Source organism: Vitis vinifera, chromosome 4 (assembly GCF_030704535.1).
Source record: "Vitis vinifera cultivar Pinot Noir 40024 chromosome 4, ASM3070453v1".
NCBI classification, from domain to species: Eukaryota; Viridiplantae; Streptophyta; class Magnoliopsida; order Vitales; family Vitaceae; genus Vitis; species Vitis vinifera.
Window position 1 is genome coordinate 4557483 of NC_081808.1, and position 20511 is coordinate 4577993.

The 20511-nt window shown below is 34.6% G+C and overlaps 2 protein-coding genes across 5 annotated transcripts; both read left to right on the plus strand.

Annotated features, from left to right (window-relative positions):
* Window positions 1-3364: 3364 nt before the first annotated feature.
* LOC100249173 (ammonium transporter 2 member 5) lies at window positions 3365-6178 on the plus strand. The gene is made up of 3 exons (XM_002282439.4): window positions 3365-4348; window positions 4441-4726; window positions 5417-6178. Exons 1-3 carry the CDS (start codon window positions 3752-3754, stop codon window positions 5980-5982), a joined length of 1449 nt encoding a protein of 482 aa, XP_002282475.1. The 5' UTR covers window positions 3365-3751; the 3' UTR covers window positions 5983-6178.
* Window positions 6179-7588: 1410 nt separating this feature from the next.
* Window positions 7589-19748, plus strand: LOC100264514 (peptidyl-prolyl cis-trans isomerase CYP95). Of its 4 annotated transcripts, none has more exons than XM_002284964.5 (14): window positions 7589-7709; window positions 9205-9330; window positions 9519-9573; window positions 9880-9968; window positions 10307-10331; window positions 12788-12826; window positions 13956-14073; window positions 14219-14346; window positions 16373-16727; window positions 16866-16984; window positions 17618-17825; window positions 17915-18700; window positions 18799-18870; window positions 19122-19748. In XM_002284964.5, exons 2-14 carry the CDS (start codon window positions 9253-9255, stop codon window positions 19438-19440), a joined length of 2391 nt encoding a protein of 796 aa, XP_002285000.2. In that variant the 5' UTR covers window positions 7589-7709; window positions 9205-9252; the 3' UTR covers window positions 19441-19748. The 4 variants fall into 4 exon arrangements, with proteins under 4 accessions (XP_002285000.2, XP_010648638.1, XP_010648637.1 ...); XM_010650336.3 differs by having other exon boundaries at window positions 7595-7709; window positions 17621-17825; XM_010650335.3 differs by having other exon boundaries at window positions 7701-7865.
* The last annotated feature ends 763 nt before the right edge of the window (window positions 19749-20511 follow it).

Sequence of the window (20511 nt, forward strand, 5' to 3'; positions counted from 1 at the left end):
CAAAAATCAATTTAGATGCAATTTAATGGCTATTAGCGGTTCCTAAAAATTATACGACCTCCAATTTAGAACAAAAATTTCCTATAAATACCTCATTCTCAATTCAATTAAAATCTTTTTTAATCTTATAGTGATCCTTAAAACATTAAGACAAAACAGGAGAGAGGCTGAAGTACGTAATTCTAAGCTGCCTTAATGTCAAAGATAGGAAGCTAAAAGAGAGAAGTCTAAGGTAGATCATCTTAGGCGGACCACCAAGTGCAATAGTTTAGTAGTTTCAATGGGAAGCAAACCGAACAAGAGAAAGAATTTCGATCTTCGATGCATTGCTACCTTTTATTTTTTAGGATTAATTAATTAAAAGGGACGAAGAGATCCCAAATTTGTAAAATTAATCTCTCTCATTTTTTAACTTGAAAAGTAACTCATTTTTAATATAAATATTTTAAATCTTTTCATTATTTACACGTGTGTTTTAAAAAAATGATTATTTTTACAAAAAAGAAAAAAAGATGAAGACATTTTTATCAAAAATTGGTATTTTTTAGGTTGAAAAACAAGTAAAATGTTAGTTTTGTAAAGAAGGGATGATTTCGGTTTTCCCAGCTTTTTATCTCTCAACTTTTATAATTTTGGGATTTTGATTGAAATTGTAAATCAAGACTCAACAATTGCTTAAGATATTTTATTAAATTACTAACATTATAAATGATAATTGCAACTCAATTTAAATTATTTAATTAATATAATTTGGATATTTTTAAATAATTTAAATTATTGGATTAATTTTAATATTAGTTTCAAACCTCGAGGTGAATGAAATTAACCAAAAAAAAAAACTTTAATATGTGTGCTATTGTTTCTTTTATTATTTTTAAAATTTGTTGCAACATTTTTATTAGTTTTAGTCAATTCTAATCTAACGGATATTTTTTATCTAAATCTTTTCTTAATATTTCCATGAAAACTAATATTTTTATCATTAGTTTTTAAAATGTATCATACATTCCATAGATCACGAATCAATTATAATTTTTATAACATTAAATATAGTAAATTTTATTAAATATCATATATTTAGTTTACACGTAAACATATCTAGTGATGATACAATATAAAGATGGAAATAATATATTTGAAAAAAAAAATTGTTGAATAATCAGATAAAATATAACAAAATTTTAATTTGAGAAGTGTAAAAAAATAATAAATTTAAATTAAAAGAATTAGAATGTGAAAATTCTTGTGGTAATGACTTTTGGAATTCCTTTTATATGAAAATTGTTTACTGTAAGTCTGTAAAATAGTATAATTTATTTACAATAAGGAACACTAATGTTAAACATTTCAAAATTTTGTTTTATAGGTAACCATAAAAATAAAATAAAATAATAATGTAATGTTTGTGGGTTGGCCCAACTCAACTCAAATCGAGTTGGGTTCAAATGGAGAATTCACCACACCAAATCTCAACTAGAAGACTATCTAAACATAAAAATAAAAATTTATATTATAATAATAATAATAATAATAATAATAATAATAATAATATATTTAAAATCGGGAACAATTGTATTAAAGGGGTAGTAGGATGTAATGCCTCTAAAAAAATATGAAATATGAGAGATAAAAATATTTTTATTAATAGCTACATGGCTCTTATAGAATTGTTCAAATGTTTCAATACACCTAGTTGTCTCCGATCTTTGTTTGGTCTTTAAATTTAGACTATATTGTCAATTATCCAACTGAGACATCCATGTGAGTAGAGGAAAAACTTTTTCTTATTTGTTTCGTTTGGCTTTTGAAAAACAAAACAATAGATTTTTCATATCATAATCCATGACCTTAGATTTTTCTCCTAACTGTATAATCATCCACCATATGATATCTATTACTGTTAGATCTCGCCTTATTTATCAACTTAAGAGTGTTTTCATTTCGTCTTATTTGTCAACTTAGAAGTTTTCTTTTCAACCATTTTTTAGAAACACTTGTACCAACTTTTCAATCTCTTCTTTGCTTTGTTTGGTTGTTGAAAAAAATAAATGAGAACGAAATTTGAGTTTTGTGGTTGTTGTTTGCTTTGATGTTCGAAATCTTAAAACTTGAGCCAAATTATTGTTCTTTACTCAGTTTGATAATTTAGAAAACAAGAAGAAGATTGAGAATGAAATTTAAGTTTTGTGGTTGTTGCTTTGGTGTTCAAAGTCTAAAAATGTAAACTAAATAATTATGTCAATGTAGATTTTTACTGAATGAATTATGATTAAATAATAGTTAAGGCTAATGAACTAAATATATAAGAGGTGTATAAGACAATTCATTTGAAACGTAAAAATATAAAAATTTATATTATTAATAATTTTTAAAAACTTTATTTTTTAATTTTTTTTTAAAGAAAAGTCTATTTAGAAACTTAAAATATTTTTAATCTATTTTAAATATGTTTATAAAATATTTTTTATTTGTATTTTTTTATATTTATATAATTATTTTTAAAATAATTATAAGAAAATAAGTAAAAACAATTAAAAAATATGGACTAGTTTAATAATTATTTTTGAAAATTGTTCTTTAAATTTTATAGAACAAAACTTTGTTTAAAAACCTAAAATGTTTTTAATATTTTTAAATATATTTTAAAAATAATTTTTAAAAATAATGTTTTACTTTTAATTATTCGACATGTTTATATAATTATTTCTTAAAATAGTATTTACAAAACAAATGAAAATAATAAAAAGATAACTAAAAGATCTTCTTTAAAAATTTTCTATTTTTTATTTTTAGGAATAAAAAATAAAAAATAGTATTTATTAGCCAAATATGTTTTCTGTGGTTTTTTTTTTTTTTTTAAAAATTGTTATAAAAAACAATTCCCAAATATAATATATTACTCGGAAACACTTTGTTTTTTGTTTTTAAAATTAAAAACTCATTTTTCGTTTGAAATTCCTTTTATTTTGTTTTGAATCACAAAGGTTTTAAAAAATAGTTGGCAAAAATGGCTTTGGTTTATGGGTCCAATCACTATCTTGTCCTAACAATCTCCTTTTTGTACCAACTTTAGACAGACCACTTTATCCCATTACTTGGGTGCTTTTCATTTTTGCCCAGGTTTGTTATCTAGTCTTTGTATTTGTTGGTTCGTGATCACAGCATTGAGCCATTGAATTTAATTTTGCTTTTCTGTGTACTAAAGATTCTTGGCTAATTAGCAGACAAAACATCAACTGCAAATTCACTGGCCATAAAAAACAAACAGTTGCCAGACTACCACCAATAATCAAAGATCCTCTGGTTTGCGGCCATGATGGCTACCAGCCTCCTACAATCACTAAAATGCTCATCAACTTTCTGGGGTTCTATAGAATGTGGCACCGGATGATTAGAAGACAGCTTTGTAAACAGAAGGATGCAAGAGTCGGTATTGCAGCTGCCAAACTGGCTATGCCATGAAGGATCCTCGGGATTACCGTCGGGGTGGTTGAGATGCCCGCCAAAATACCAAAAAAATGGATTAGAAGTGACAGAAGAGAAATATAAAGAATGTTCATACAGCAAATTCAATCCATACTATGACATATTTGATACTATCCTAGTGACAGCTTATCGTGAGTATCAATCCATGGGCGTACTATATATTCATAAGCCCAGCAGCTTGATATAAATCTGCTATTAGACCTGCAATACACAGCGGTCTTCTTCCTCTTACTTCGTGGGATTTTGCACTGCTCTCGATACGAGCATGGCTGATACTTCTTTTCCTCCCAACTTACTGCCCGACGAGGCGAGCCCTGAATGGATGAACAAAGGCGACAATGCCTGGCAACTCACTGCCGCCACTCTCGTCGGTCTCCAGACTGTTCCGGGGCTGATCATCCTTTATGGAGGTGCAGTGAAGAAGAAATGGGCTGTGAATTCAGCTTTCATGGCGTTCTACGCCTTCGCCTGTGTCCTTATCTGCTGGGTGGGGTGGGGATATAGAATGTCGTTTGGGACGAAGCTTGTTCCATTTTGGGGGAGGGCTAATGTTGCCTTGGACCAAGTTTATCTCCTGGACCCGGCCTTTATTGGGAAGTTCCCACAGGCGACGATGGTGTTTTTTCAATTCGTTTTTGCAGCGATCACTGTGGTTTTGATTGCGGGAGCCTTGTTGGGGCGGATGAATTTTTACGCGTGGATGTTGTTTGTGCCCTTGTGGCTGACGTTTTCGTACACCTTTGTAGCATTTAGTATATGGTGTCCATCAGGTTTTCTCGCTAAGGCTGGGATTATAGACTACTCTGGTGGATATGTGATCCATTTGTCTTCTGGGGTTGCTGGCTTCACTGCAGCATATTGGGTATGGAGGAACCCTAATTAACCAACCATATATCCTTCTGTTTTTCTTTTTACTCTATCTGAAATGATTTGTGTGATGTCCTATACTTGCAGGTTGGTCCTCGGCTAACCAAGGACAGAGAAAGGTTCCCTCCTAACAACATCCTTCTTATGATGGCTGGGGCAGGATTGCTGTGGATGGGTTGGACAGGGTTCAATGGTGGGGATCCTTATGTAGTGAGTGTCGATGCTTCGTTGGCCGTTTTGAACACGCATGTGTGCACTGCCACTAGCCTGCTCACATGGCTAATCCTCGACATTGCGGTCTTTGGAAAAGCTTCTATAATTGGTGCAGTGCAAGGCATGATCACTGGCTTGGTTTGCATCACACCTGCAGCTGGTATTCCACTGACCTAGGCCTTAATCTTTTGTTGCAAATATGTTCCATGATAAACTTCATTTACCTAGACCCGTGACCATGTTTGGATGACATGAAAATGAAGACATTTTTGTAAAAACTTACTCTCAATGTGTAGATATTGTCTGTTTTGGGTCCAATATGTCTACATGTTAAGAGGAGTCCATATATACATAGTGTTAGAAATTTTTTATCTCTATTCGATGTGAGATATCACAATCAATCCTATGCAGTCACAATATCTTTGTTATATTTCATAGGATTGTGGGATAAAAAAGACGAACATCCAACTCAAGCTAAACAAACTCTTATATGGATTGAAGATCGGTTCTGATACTATTTATAATAACCCGCTCCCAATTGTGTAGATATTGTCCGTATGACCTTAAAATGTATTAACAAGATCAAAAAGAACTTACACATATATAGCAACATAAAACATTAGACTAGGGAAAAATTTTCTTATGTTATATGTGTATGCGCTCCTCCTAGTCTTGTTGGCACATTATAAAGTCACGTGAGCTTATTGGACTCAAAGGCAGAGAATATCTACATGGGAGAGAGAGTTAGTCATTACAATTTTACATTTTATAGGAAATTTAGCTCCATATGTTGTGCTTAAAATGTGAAAATTAAAGCATACTTACAAGAAGTTATTTATCTTTGATTTAGGGGTTGTACAAGGATGGGCAGCCATAATCATGGGGATTTTCTCAGGCTCCATTCCCTGGTTCACCATGATGGTTGTCCACAAAAAATCTGAGCTCCTTCAGAAAGTGGACGACACAATGGCTGTTCTGCATACTCACGCCATTGCTGGAAGCCTCGGAGGAATCCTGACCGGTCTATTTGCTTCCCCAAAGCTTAACCGTTTGTTCTATGGCTACGGAGTTGATGTAGATTCCACTTATGTTGGCCTATTTTATGGTCTTCACATGGGAGAAGTCAGTAAGGGATTCAGGCAAATTGGAATTCAGCTTCTGGGGATTGTGTTTGTGCTTGTGTTTAACGTCATAGCCACAAGCCTAATATGTCTTGTGGTGCAACTCATCGTGCCCCTGAGAATGTCTGATGAAGATATGGAGATTGGGGATGAAGCAGCTCATGGGGAGGAGGCCTATGCTATCTGGGGTCAAGGTGACAAGCTTGAGAACTCAAGGTATGGGAGTTCAGTCTACGGTGATGTTGAATTGCCTATGCCCAAGCCCAGGGGAGCTGGCCAAGTTGAGATGACATGAGACATGAGAATGTGTTCCAGGTTTTCGGAAATTGGCAGACTTGATCGATTCAATAAGAGCCCTTAAAGTAACTTCTGTATCTGTGATGTTGCCAAATCAATTGATTGAACTCTGTTTACTTCTTTCTGTTTGTGCTAAGAACTTGCATGAATCCTATTTATATGTTCTTTCTTTGTAGCCTTGTTCTTGAATGAAGTTCCAATCTCATTTGCCTTTTATTTTGTCAACTAATAAGAATCTTGAATAGGGAAGGTCTGAATTGGTGTAAGTACCAAAAAGGGTGGAAGTTTTGGTATTCCCTGCCCGCCAAATGGAAGTTAAGCTTTGGGGCAATCTGAAGGAAGGTAGCAATCTTTTCAGGGTTGGGGAAGGTTGGCTACCAAGTACCAAGCATGGGATAATGTCCCAACTAAGGGCCATCAAGGCCAGAGTCTTGGTGGCTGGTGACCAAAAATGAAGCAAGGGTCCTTGCAAAAAGGCGCCTACCTAATGGATAGTGTGGAGTTAGGAGTCTTAGGACTAACCCAAGAATAGTCTTAGGACATGCTCTTTTCTTCCTTGTCTTTAACTTCAATGAAAAATTAAAATCATTGTCACAATTTTTAAAGGAGGTTATTAATATTCTAGAAGTTTTATTAAATATATAAAAGAACTTAGGTTGGGTTTAACAATATTATTATTTGAAGTGCTATTTAAAGAATCACTATAATTTTTTTTAAGAAACATTATAAACGATTTTTCAAAAATTTTCAAGAGTATTTTTTTAATTTTTTCAAATACTTAAGGTTTTTTAAAAGCGTTTTTTTTTTGTTACTTTTTTTTTTTTTAACATATAAAATATTTGAATAAAATTAACCAAATAAGTATAAAAGCTCTCATCCAGCGAAAAAAATAGCTTTTGACTTCTTATAAGAAGAAATTTTTTTATTTTTTATAAAAAACTATTTCATATTGTATAATTAATATTATTATTATTTATTTCAATTTCAATTAAAGCTAAAAATAAAAAAAAATCAAAGATAATTCAAGAATCAATACCATATTAGATTATAAAAATAATCTTGATGTTTTTTTTTCTATCATTTTTCCATGTAGCAGTTGATCCAAGCATAAATCAGAACATGGATTATTTAATTAATTAATTTATTTTAGATATTTTATTTAAAAAAATATGTATTTTTATATCTCATATAAAAATAATTACTAAATTGAATCTTTTAAAAATAATTTAAGTTTTATATATTTATTAATCAACGATAATATCTAAAATAATTAAAAGTAATACTTATATAATTAAAATATAGTATTTAAATGGTCACAAATAATATGAAATATTAATTATTTTTGGATAATAATTTAAAAACTATATTTTATAAATTCGGTTCTATTTTGTGATTTGTTTTTAGGTATGGGGTGGAAAAAAACACTTTGCCCTTTTATTTTTCTTCCAAATATAGATTAGGGTATCAAACGTAATAACTAATAACACCACATCATCTATTTTTGACTGCTAGGGGACGTAGACGTGGCATCATCAGGTGGCACCACTCCATCAAGAAACGCAGAGGGCAATCAAAGTCAATTTAGTAAAATTTAGGGGTGGTTTAGTAACTTCGTTCACCAGTGGAAGCAACCAGGCTCGCTTTAAAGTCTAGGTTTTTCTTCCAAACCCTTTTCTCTCTCATCGTCACATTTTCTGTGGAGGACAGCTTCACAGCGTCTCTGAGGTATAACCCTAGGGTTTTTCTCTCTCTACAACTGTCTTTCTCTCTTGGTTTTTTTTTTTTTTTTTTTTTTTCTCAATTTCTTGTCCCATGTTTTCAATGTACCACTGCTTTGATCCAACTCCACTTTCTCGCTCAACACTTCGCAAATTTTTTTCTGTAATTTTTCTTTTTATCATATTATATTATATATATATATTCGAATTTGTGCATGTATAGTTCATATTCTGCAGCTGATTAATCTGATATTGCTCCGTATGTGTAGTTGGTTTTGATGCTGTAATTATCGGTTTTCATTTACCAGGGCTTGTGAAGTTGGGCTAGGGTTTAGGGTTTGTGGTTTTATTCAATTTTGTAGTTTATTACTTTCTCTTACTCGTGTCTATTTAGATCTATTTGTTTTTTCTTTCATTTTCTCTAGTTCGAATTCGTTTGCTGATCTTAATCCTTGTCTTTTTTTTTTCTTTTTGATTGTTGATGCCCTCTTCATTCATGTTGGTTTTGAAAAAAAAAAGGATGGTGAGAATTTTGACTTAGTGTCTGCCTTTGTATTGTTTTGGTCATATGGTTTGAAAGAATGCTAGAATATTTTAGGAGAAGCTGATTGATGGCTAGGTGATGTTGGGATAAAATACTTGCTTGGCTTAATTAGGTCTTGGTGTCTAAAGAATTTATGCGGAATGCTGCTCTTGTGTATTTTGAGGGATTATAGGGCGGTATACTGCCTTGAGACCTGGCTCAAGTGGTAAAGGTAGGGGAGAGTTTGTAGAAGGTTCCAGGTTTAAGTCCCAACGGGGATAAAAGATTTTACCTATCAGAAAAAAAAAAAGAGGGCAGTGTACAGGAAGGTGATCTGTGGTGGGTTTAGGTTGGGTCCAAACCCATCAAATTTGTTTTTCTTTAATTTTAATTTTGCTTCTTTTATGTTTTTGTTGAACTCTAGCCTTCCTTTTTTACATTTGTGGTTCTTTTCAACAAAATTATTCTTTTGTTTTAAAAATATAAGCATTTTTCCTGCATAGTAGACTCCATATCAAATCCAATTCTATGCAATCAAATATAGTGTAAGGCATTGATAAAAAATGGAGGGAAAGAGTCCAAGACTTCGTAACAAAATGGAGTACTAAGACATTGCACATCTTACAGGTTTGCTTGACTCAGTTTACAATGTTCATGTGATGGAGGAATGTTGTTCGTAAATTATTCAAATTCAGGCATATGTCTTCACTATCTTAAGACATTCTGAACCATGTCACAGTATCTATGACATGGGTATTTTTGTTCCACACATCTTGAACTTTCTGTGCGATGTAGTTATTCTATATGCCTATAACAGAATTTTTTTGTATGACATGGGGTTCAATTGCCTGACACTTTTGGAAACCTTGCTGAAAGTTGGTTGACATTTTTTGTTGTTATAGTTGAGCAATGTTGCATTTTTATCTGCTACCAAATTAAATTGGTGGTGCTTATTGACTCCTGTTTATTGTGTGGTCAGGTCATTAGTAGTGGTGTCTTGACTCTGTGATATTGGAAAACTAAGAAAATGACCAAGAAGAAGAATCCATTGGTCTATCTAGATGTGTCTATTGATGGAGATCCAATTGAAAGAATGGTTTTTGAGGTATTGTTTTTTTTCCAATCTGATAAGTGGAACATCAATTGAGTTTCTTCTGTCTAGTTGATTGTATATGTTTGTTATTTGCATTTATAGTCTGTCTATTATTTTTTAATCATTTGCTATCTTCCCCCAAAGTGAACCATGAACATTTAATTGATTTCCTGTTTTTCTTTTGGGGTGGGGGTTTGCAGCTGTTCTCTGATGTTGCTCCCAAGACTGCAGAAAATTTTCGTGCACTCTGTACAGGTAACATATATGTGAACAAGTATTTCTAAGAACTGCACCTTTCTTTCTCTATTTGTAGCAGTTATTTTTGCTATTATGATTATGATACATATTATAATGTTGTGGTATTTAATTTGTGATTTGTTCATGATTCTAGATGCATTCTCTGTTTTCCTTTTCTTGCAGATCTCCTTGTATGGATTACTCCGTCTAAATTTATAAGTTCATTTGGGATTTCTTTCTCCTTTCTTTTGTAGGGCCTAATTTTCAAGTGTGATATTCATTAAAAAGAATAGTTGTTTGATTTCTTTGACTTGTATTTTTCAGGTGAAAAAGGAATCGGTCCCAAAACTGGAAAGCCACTGCACTATAAAGGGTCCTTCTTCCATCGCATTATCAAAGGATCAATGGTTCAGGTATGTTTTTCAGACTCATTTTTATGCCAAGATTTTGGTTCATAGATTGATTCTGGTTCATAGATTGATTCTGGTTCATTTGCATGTGTCCTTCATTTTCTGGTTGAGCATGGCTTAGAAGTGGTCTTTGTCTTTTAGTCAGTTACCCTTTTTTATGCTGTAGGATACAGGGCTGATGGTCACGACTGCTTTTCTTGTGATGTAGTTTTAAGGTTGTACTTACTGAGTTGTCCATCCTCAAAATTTTTACTAAAATTCACCATGCCTCCAACCCAGTTTCATACGCCTTTTCAATTTGTTGCTTACCTATGGATTAATGGTTGATTTTTATTCTGCAGGGTGGCGATTTCCTTAGACGAGATGGTATGCTTTCTTCACTTGTCTCATCTGAACTCGAGAATAGCATCTTTCTTTGTGTTTGTGTAGCAAAATTAACGTATTGGAAGGGAAACTTGTTAATGTCTGGTAATGTGATCTGAATTCGAAATTGGTAGGGCACTGGCATTTTTTGGTTATCAGTCTCATTACTGTAATCTGTTTGGAGAAGAAATCAGGTTGTGAGATGGTATGAAATGGCTTCATGGATTTTTTGGGCATTGCCAATTGCTTAAGTATGGTGATGATGGACAATGCAAGGAAACCACTTTGAATTGGAACACATGTAGTCTCTCAATATTTTCAAGGCTGGTGACTGACAGAAATGGTGAAGCTGATATAAAAGCTCTTTTTTGTTTTCCAGTGTCTGTTATAACCATTGCACCTGTTCTTATTTCTGGAATGGGAAAGCAGTTGTTTGCTGAACCACCTTGACCAGATATGATAAATAATTTAACTCTCTTTACTAGAATTTGGAGTGAACAAACTAAATATCCAATTAACATTATCCAATACCACTTCAATAATCAACTATAGTTGAATTGATCCATGCCAAATTCTAATCTATGTACCATTTTTGGAGAAAGAGCAACCTCAATAACAGTGATTTCTTGTATAGATCTATGACACCCATTTCCCCTCCTGTTAAAGTTGCTTATTTCAGGCTCATGTTAGTTGTGATTTTCCTGCCACTGAACACATGCCTTCGGCAGTCTGTCTCTTTTGTTTGTGATTGTGCATTTGTAAAGAGAGGAATTTCAGGATTTCAAGGGATTTAGAAGTTCCATTCCCCAAACTTAAAAGAGCTCACCTACTCTGGCTGTAGTCTACACCAGTGGCTGCCCTTTATGGCAGGAGGCATCCTTTTCTAGATTTTCATGTGTAGTTTGGGTTGTTCTTGTGCTTAAGGAACGTTGTTCTGTTTATGTTTTTTTTTGGGAGAATTCAAAGCAGGCTCTTTGTGTGCCCTGCACTCCCTCTGGTGCCTTTTCTTAATTTATTCCTTTATCTATAAAAAAAATGGCTAGTAGTTGATAAATTTGTTTTTTTAATAAGGTTCCATAAAAATTAGTTGGACTAGGGTTGGTAAAGCTACTTTTTTTTTCTCCTGGGAAATTTAACCCCAATATAACTGTTTTTCAGAATGTACTTCACTATTGGTGCCACGGCTATGATTAGTCTATTTTTGCCACTAAATATAGGGAAACAGCCATAACTGTGGATAATGAACTAGCTAGGCTGTTCTTCACTATGTGCTCCTCAAAATACCTCCCCCCCTTCCCCCACCCAAAAAAAAAAAAAAAAAGAAAAGAAAGAAAAAACCAAATGAACATCTTTTGAGTGTAGTAGTAGTTTGAATTGTTTTGTCCTAGAGGACTTGTGCTTTTGAGGCTTGCCTAAGCTTAGTGAATTAGCCTTGAGGCTGTCACCTCAGTAAAGGATAAGCCTCATCCTATTGAGGCTTACAACGTTGAGGTTGAAGCCTCAAATATCCAATAGGTTTAATGAGTTTGGTGTCTTTGTGGGCTTTTGGTAAATATTTGTGAGAAGTTTAAGCAATAATATTCAATTGGTTTTAATGGGCTTTGTGCTTTTTATAAGTTTCATCATGAGTTGAGAGTAGGTTGAACATTTTACAAAATAAGGGTTTAGTTGGCTTCTATTTGACCATTTCAAAGGAGGGGGAAAAAGAGATTGAGAAGAAGAAATAGAGGATTTATTGGTTAATATTTATTTTGTTAGTGATAAATAAAGAAGAATGACCATTGGAATTTATGGAGGAAGAAGAAGAATGGGCAGATTTTTATATATCTACGTATATTCTTATTTGCCTATCAAAAATTAAAAAAAAAAAAAAAAGAAGAATAGGCAAATATTAACATTGGTGGGAAGGATGATAGGGCAATTAGATATGAGTATCTACTTGGAGGATCCTATTAGTGATAGTAATTAGAGTATTGAAGACTATTTGATGAAACAATAAGAAAAAGTTAGATTTTAGAAGAGGGAAATGGGAACTAAATTAGAACTATTGATGACAAAGAGCTAATTTTCTTATTATGAATTTATAGTTTTCTTATTATTTAATTTTCATGTGATTTTATTGGTGTTTTTTTAGGTTGAGGCTTACATCTCTCCTCATTTGGGGTAATATGCTTCAAAACTGCATTTAGCCTTTTAAAACATAGGTCTCCATTATTCTGAAGTGAATCCTGCTTGACCAAATCTAAGGTCTTCCTTACTCCTTTAAGTTTTAAATATTTGGTTAACAATCAAGCAGTGAATATTATTCGGGTAATGATTATTTTTACCCTTCACTTGGAAAGTTATCATTTGGACATATAAGTGCCATGGAAGTTCCTTGTTGGCTTTTCATGTGCTTGGAAATTTATTTCTTAAATAATGTATTTTAATGAAAAAGGATTGCTTTTTTTGTTTGGCAGGAAGTGGTGGTGAAAGCATATATGGTGGAAAATTTCCAGGTATCCATCATCTGTCATGTTTATTTTTCTTCTGGCTCCAATTAATCTTGATGCTACTTGTAGGTAGTGTGTAGAGTTTCTTTGGCAATGCATCTTTTTTCTTTGACTTGATTTATTTTTCTGCTAGTTCTATAATTAAGCCTTCCTGCTACAAGTAGGCAGTGAGTATAGTTTTTATGGCATTCATCTGTTTCCCTTTTTAGTGCACTTTTTCGCTTATACGTTTTTAGTCTTTTTGGTGTGCTTCTTTCTATCTGTTGGATGGGAGGGGTTTGCGCGTGTTGTGGCTTTAGGCTTCTTCCAGTTGTGTGGTTTGGAAAGTTGGTGAGCTTTGATTATAATATTTTTCATTATATTCACAACTTTTGTTATATCTTTATTTTATCAGACAATTGCAATTATATTTCATTCTGCATTTTGCATGAAAGTAGGATTGCATTTTTGCATGAGGCTTTTGTCCCAATTAAATTTGACAATGCTATTTCTCTTAATGTGATTTGTAGGGTTTATAGATAACTGTTATATCGAAGTCCTTGCTTGTTTATTTGATTTTTAGATTGGGACCATACCAAGGATTTGACATGTGCTAAAAGTAAGCATGTTTTAAGTTTGAAAGTAATATTGAATCTTTTGTCTTTTTTTCTTTTTTTGTAATCTCTGGGGTAGTTATCGCTTAATAGCTCTATTATGCCCTAGATTGTGTTATGCCGTAGTATTTACTTATACAGAGGTGGTAACTCGGGAAGATTAGACAATCCTTATCTATGAAAGAGGAGAACAAAAAGGGATTTTGCAGTCCTTGATATGTTTCTGAGGTTAAAGAAATTTGCTGATGGTGGTGTGACTAGGAAGTTGTCTGGTTCCTGGATCCTAACTGCAATGCTGAAAACTGAAATAGAAGTTGAAAAATAATAGCTCATTCGCTGATCTTATGTTTAAAATGTTATAATTCCAAATGATTATGTTACCATTGATGTAAAGTTTTGTATCTTAACATATGCTTAGGTTTTTTTGTTTAACTGAAAAGAAATAGGTAAATGCTAAGGATGGGCCATATTTAGGGATGGCTTGTTACCAAATTATGATGATTTTCATAAAATACTAAGTGCAAGTCATGGCATTGTTTCAGATGAGTCACCCAGGCTAAAGCATGATGGACCTGGCCTTCTGTCTATGTCAGTTGCCGATCGGGACACTGTTGGTTCTCAATTTATTGTCACCTTCAGTGCTAATCATCATCTTGATAGGTTTGTTTATTTACTAGATTGTTACAGCATTTGGTTTTCTTCAATGGATGTTTGTCAGATTGTTCTCAATTTGGTTTTATTTGTTTGGTACATGAAGAAATTCTCATCTGCATGAAACTGTTCATTTTTGAAATCATTTAAACAGGAAGTATGTAGTATTTGGAAAGCTTGTACAAGGACATGAAGTTTTGAAGAGGATAGAAAGTGTTGGTGATGAGGAAGGGATACCGACTGCAACAGTGAAAATCATTTACTGTGGTGAAATTCCCGAGGGTAAGATACACAGATCTGCTTACTGGAGAGTGGTGTTTACTGTATTGACATGGAATAATGTACAAGATTTTGCAATTGGAGGCCTTGTCTGGTTCCTTAGATGTGGTTTCCTTTTTCTAATTTTTGAATGCTTATTTTGAATCCTGCCTTGTGGTTTTTTTTGCTTTCATCACGGGCTAATGAACTGTTCAATGTCCTATTGTAGTTTGTGTTTGATAGTCTTTATCGTTGTTATTATTATTCTTATGGTATATAAGAGAACATCATAGATGATGAAGATTTGTACTTGGTGCACCTTTTCAAGTGCTTTTAATATAATTGCTCATTTTATATATATATATATAAGCGGATGAACATTTAGTGATACCCCTTTGCCCCCTCTAAAATCCCTTTTTCCCAACCTTACACTGATGTCACTTGGGGAAACCCTATGGATGCTAATTGGCCTACACCCCTTGTCACTTTATTATGCAGATACTCTCTCTCTCTTGCTTTCTCTCTCTCTCTCTCTCTCTCTCACACACACACACACACACACACATGCACATGCACGCACACACACACTGCTTAGATGGCTAGGACTTGGGTGGGGGTGGGATGAGGGGGGTTCGAGGTTTAACTCCTTGGAAAAAAGTTTACATTTTAAAGAAGAACCTTAGATTATTTTCTGAGGGCTTGTCTGACAATGGACAGTTGATCACTCCTATTTGAAGCAACAGAACACTTTCTCTTTTGCTTGTTGATTTAATTTGTGTGCGCACATGTGAAAGGAAATGAAATAACTTGAAACATAATCCTTTGAGTGGAACATAGGATAAATACCCATGTACTTTTACAGTATGGAAGTAAAATATTACATCAAACAGATTTTATGTACCTTGGTTGGCTGTTTTCTTGGTGCTTGTTTATAAAATAATTTTATTGCATATGGAAAAAATATTTCACCAAACAGATTGAACATGATACCAAGGATTTAACAAGAGTTAAGGCCCCAAAATAAATATGAATGGTGAAGGATTCATGTAACCAATAAAGCTTCATTGTGATTGTATGAATGCCAGATTTTGTCTGGATTTTGTTAATTTTTAAGCCATCTTAAATTGCAATTTAAGGATTTTTGCAGCCAAATCATGCAGATAAAACCTTGGTCTGGTGATGGGTGAACTTGGTCATTATTCATGAATTATATATTTGTAGGGTCTAGTGGACCTAAATTTCTTGAGTGATGTAGAACAATACATAGATTGTTGTCTATAATTGGATAATGTGGGCTAGTTTCATTGTTTACTTGAGTAGATCGTGGAGATTCATTCTCACCATTCTCTACTTAAGTCACCACACTTAAAAACACTTCTGGTTGTTTTGATGGGTTTTATTGTGATTTTAGAGACATTCAATCAGTTTTGACTCCTGTCATTGAGCAAGTTTTTAAAATGTTTCTAAGTCAATTCCTGGGGTCCTCGTCTTTTAGTTTTTGAGCATGCCTATATTAGTCTTGCTTTAGAGTTTCTTTGGCTCTGCATACCTGGCCTTGTACTTATTTTTTGCGTTTTCTTCAATGAATTCATAATCTTTTTTGTAGTTTGAGGTTTCACCTTATATATTTTTGTTGTTGCTGCTGCTATTGTAATTATCTATTGCAGTGTTTTTTGTCTGTTCATACCCGACCTTAAACTCTTTTATGGGTTAATCAATAAATTGTTAATCTTTTTGCAGTTTGAGGTTTCATTTTATATCTCATTGTTGCTGCTGTTGTTGTTGTTGTTATTGCCATTATAATTTGCAGAGTGATTAAGAGGGTGTTGCTTGTTGTGTTCTTTCTTGTTCTTTGTGCTTTCAGGTGCTATTTGTATACGTCATGTATTCTTTGGTGCATCCTTTTGGCGCATTTTAATTTATATGCATTCTTATAAAAAAAAACCATTATAATTTGCAGTTATTTTCTATATTTATACTTGCTTGTATCTATTCTGTAGCATTATTTTCTTCTTTTTTGATTGCTTGATTTAAGTTTTATCTTGTCTAGAGAAAAGGAAATCAATCAAATCCAAAATTGGAAAAGATGCTTCTTCTGATGCTAATAGTCATGAAGTGCGGCGGAGGGAGAAGCACAAGAGATCTTCAAAAGAAAGAAGGAAAAAAAGAAGAAGATACGATACATCAGAATCAGAGTCTCTTTCTGATACAGACACTGAATCATCTGAATCTGATAGTGATTCTGACTCAGAATCATCTTCATACATAAGTTCTTCAAGTGAAGACAGACGGAAAAAAAGGAAGAGATCTAAGAGAGACAAATATAGACGTGGAAAAAGAAGGGATAAACGACGTGACAAAAAGCGCAAGAGACGTGATAAGAAATCAAAGCGCAGATCAAAAAGGTATGATAGGCATTGGCGATATATATTTAATATACCAAAGCGTTGTTTATTTCCTGATTCCTCTCATCAAACTTTTGGGGTGTGACATCTGCATTAGAACAATAGCCTGATATTCTTTCTTTTGAAATCTCTTTTAAGGTCATCGGATAGTCTTACTGATGAGGATAGCAATGGTAAAAGTGGCAGTAGCTCTGCTGATGATGGCACTGATGTTCGAGGGCCAGATTGCAACCCTAAAAAACCTCCTCAGCTAATAGGTATTGCTTTGAACTTTTTTTTTAATAATGAACAGAAACTCTTTCTTGCCTTTTCTTTATTTCTTGATTGTTCATATATTTATTTATTTTTCCTATGGATTTAGTCTAGTTTTCTTTTTATATGCACCATATGTTTGTCTTCCTTTTTTTAATAGCCGTTTATGTGTCTTCTTAATGTTATTTACTTTCACTTGTCTTTCTTGCAAATTATAGCTCCTTAGGCATAATGAATGCTCAATAAAAGTTCTCTCATCCACCAGATCTTGCATGTATTTTTCAAATGTTCAATAAAAGTTCTGTTGCCCACCAGATCTTGCACATATTTGTCAATGTATAAAGGATTAACATTATTTATATGTTTGAAAAATTACGTGAGGTAGATTATTGACATTTCATTTGTTTTTATGATTTATATCTTGATTTTGGCATGAACTGAATTTTCTTTTTTCATATATATATATATATATATATATAAATTCTTCAACAATATTGTTGACTATATGATCAACACCCTGATACAGTGAGGATTGTATTTATTTGATTTTGTTTTGAGTTTTTTGTGATAGGTGTTCTTAATTTATTGGCCTTTTTTTTTTTACTTGTATGTGATTGTTTTTGTACAAATTTCTCCAGCAGGAAATGGATCTCCTGTAGTTGAGGACAGAGAAGCTGTTTCCACTCGTCATAAAAAGGGGGAGGTGGCTGATGTGCTTGAAAAGGAAGAGGGTGAATCACCCAAGGAAAACGGAGATAGGCGGAGCAATGGCATTGAAGAAGTCAAATCTGATAGAAGTGCAGAAAGACAACCTGATGTTGTAGATGATCACCCAGGAAAATCTAGGTCTACTTTCCATCCTCCTCACACCTCAGTTATTCTTTATGCTAACCGATTCTTCCAGATCCGGTATTTTATTAAAAGTTGATGAGCAGGAGCCGAAGCATGAGTCCCAAAAGGACCATGAGTAAGAGTATGAGTATTAGTCCAAGGAGGAGTCTGAGCAAGAGCCCAAGTGTCAGCAGGAGTCAAAGTGTTAGCAGAAGCACTCCCCGCCCACCAAGAAGCAGAACTGTGAGCAGGAGTCCAAGTGTTAGTAGAAGGGCCCCACTGAGAAGCAGAACCGTGAGCAGAAGCCCAGCTCCAGCTAGAAGTGATAGCAGCGGGAGCCCAGCTAGAAGCCTCAGCAGAAGTCCAGTGAAGGTCAGTAGAGGAAGAAGCTTCAGTAGGAGCCCAGTGAGGACCCGAACTCGGAGGAGCATTAGCAGGAGCCCGGTTAGGTCACTGTCTCGAAGAAGTCCAAGCAGGAGCCCACCAAGAACCTCATCAAGAAAATCAGTTAGCAGAAGCCCTGTGAGGATTTCAAAAAGTGGTGTCAGCAGAAGCCCTATTAAATCCTCCCGGAGAAGCATTAGTAGAAGCTCTGGCAGAGCTCCTTCAAGGAAAAGTGTGAGTCGAAGCCCAAATAGGGTGCCTAGCAGGAATAATCGTCGCAGCTATTCTAGAAGTCCTGCAAGCTCGGGGCGTAGGGCAAGGTCACCTGCTTCTGATCGTTCAAGGACTGTGTCAAGAAGTCCTTCCCCGGATGGGTCCCCCAAGCGCATCAGAAGGGGACGGGGTTTTAGTGAGCGATACTCTTATGCACGGCGATACAGGACTCCATCTCCAGATCGTTCTCCAGTACGGTCATATCGTTATAATAACAGAATTGACCGTGACAGGTAATGAAGCAACCTACTTACGTGAGTTTTTTCAGTCATTTGAGTGAATGATTTTATACTGTAGTAGTTTATGGTGCATATTTGTTCTTTGTTGCTAGATATCCATACAGGAGGTATGATCGATCACCCAGGCGTTATAGAAGCCCACCAAGAGGAAGAACCCCTCCTAGGTACGTGATTTTCCTAAACACCTCCAATTCCCTTTGTTCTTCTGGCTTTTTGGTTGATACTCACCCAAGTTTCGTGAAATATGGTATTTGATGCAAAACACGTGTGCCCGCACACACACACTCTGGCACTTAATTAAAATGTGGTCTGTTAATTTCCAATTTCCACTTGTGTACGATTGATTGTACAGATGTAAAAGTGTATTTCTTGTTCATGGCATCATGGTGATTTATTCTTCATGCCACATTTGCAGATACAGAGGCAGGAGAAGTAGGACGCGGAGTCCAAGTGCTTCACGTAGCCCAATCCGCTACCGTAAACGACGTTATAGTCGTAGTCCTGTTCGCAGTCGATCCCCAGTTGAGCCATCTAGATACCGTGTCTCCCCTCGCCCTGAGAAACGGAGGTCACCATCTAGGAGCAGAAGCCCATCAGCATCTAGATCCTCACTGGATTCCCAGTCGCCCAAGAAAGCAAGCAAAGATGAGTCAAGATCATCTTCTGAAAGTCCATCTGGGAAGAAGGGCTTGGTTTCATATGGTGATGGGTCTCCAGATTCTGGGCAAAGGTGAGAGAATGTAGTAGTGGCTGTTGTAGAGATGGCTGTCTTTGTTGTCTAGGATGAGGGAGCACTCGCGGTTTTTGCCAACTGGGACTGTGGTCACTGTTTCTTTTTGTTGTTATTAGAGCGTATGGGCGGTTACCGGATTTTCAGACTTTGGATTTAGATTTAGCTATTGGCTTGTTTTATAATCAAATATGTTGAATAATGGTATTACTGGGATTATATTAGATCAGCATCTGGGAATATGGATATTCTCCATTTTGTATGGTTCTTTCCTTATGGTGGTCTAAACAAATTTGAGGTGTTGAGATCTCCCAGGTACTGTTTCTGAATTTGGTTGTTTATGGTTAACCTGGATTAACTTCTTAAACTTAAATAGCTAAATCAATTGCTATTGTATTTACAAGAATAATCAATGAAAGGTGGTTTAAGATTTACATGTAAAAAGCGGTAAGTGGCTTTAATGCGACCTCATTTCCCTGTTGGGCTATGAATGCTGCTGTTTATTTTGTGCCCAAAACTTTCGATTAACAAACATTCTTTGTCAAAATACAAAATCTATATGAAATGTGGGACAAAATGCCTTTATCAGGGTGCCACGTCGGATGACGTTATCTCTTATCCAATCAGCCCATGTTCTCCATACTTTCCCTTCTTTATCCTCAATGATTCCACTATCTCCTTCTTCGACCATTTTGAATTTCAACCCTTCATCATCTTGCAAGCTTGACTAGAACCATTGCAGATCATCTTAAACCACTTATTGCTCTCCGATCTTTGGCTGGTCTTTGAATTTGAACTTTGGTCTTTCGTTCTAGGCTGCAGATAATCACATTTGGATGCAGACTTTGATCTTCTCGAATTGCACCAGGTAGAGGAGCAATTCCAAGGGTGCCACTACAATGAGAGAGGGTTAATAAGGCTTGTGATTTCGTTGCCTAAAGGTTTTCTAGTCCTAATGCTTGATTGTCAGTGAAGGCATTCAGTGATGAAAAAGGGAAAGAAGTTGTTGGTGGTGTTGTTTCTTGAGTTTAAAAAATAAGCAAATTAGATGTAGCCCAAAATCATCAAACAAGAA

What these genes read in the sequence shown, in the direction of transcription:
- LOC100249173 (XM_002282439.4), top strand. Translation starts at nt 3,752, where the DNA reads ATGGCTGATACTTCTTTTCCTCCCAACTTACTGCCCGACGAGGCGAGC. An exon ending in GCTTCACTGCAGCATATTGG is followed by an intron (nt 4,349 to 4,440) that starts GTATGGAGGAAC and finishes CTATACTTGCAG; the next exon opens with GTTGGTCCTCGGCTAACCAA. An exon ending in TTGCATCACACCTGCAGCTG is followed by an intron (nt 4,727 to 5,416) that starts GTATTCCACTGA and finishes TCTTTGATTTAG; the next exon opens with GGGTTGTACAAGGATGGGCA.
- LOC100264514 (XM_002284964.5), top strand. Translation starts at nt 9,253, where the DNA reads ATGACCAAGAAGAAGAATCCATTGGTCTATCTAGATGTGTCTATTGAT. An exon ending in CTGTGGTGAAATTCCCGAGG is followed by an intron (nt 14,347 to 16,372) that starts GTAAGATACACA and finishes TATCTTGTCTAG; the next exon opens with AGAAAAGGAAATCAATCAAA. An exon ending in AAAACCTCCTCAGCTAATAG is followed by an intron (nt 16,985 to 17,617) that starts GTATTGCTTTGA and finishes AAATTTCTCCAG; the next exon opens with CAGGAAATGGATCTCCTGTA.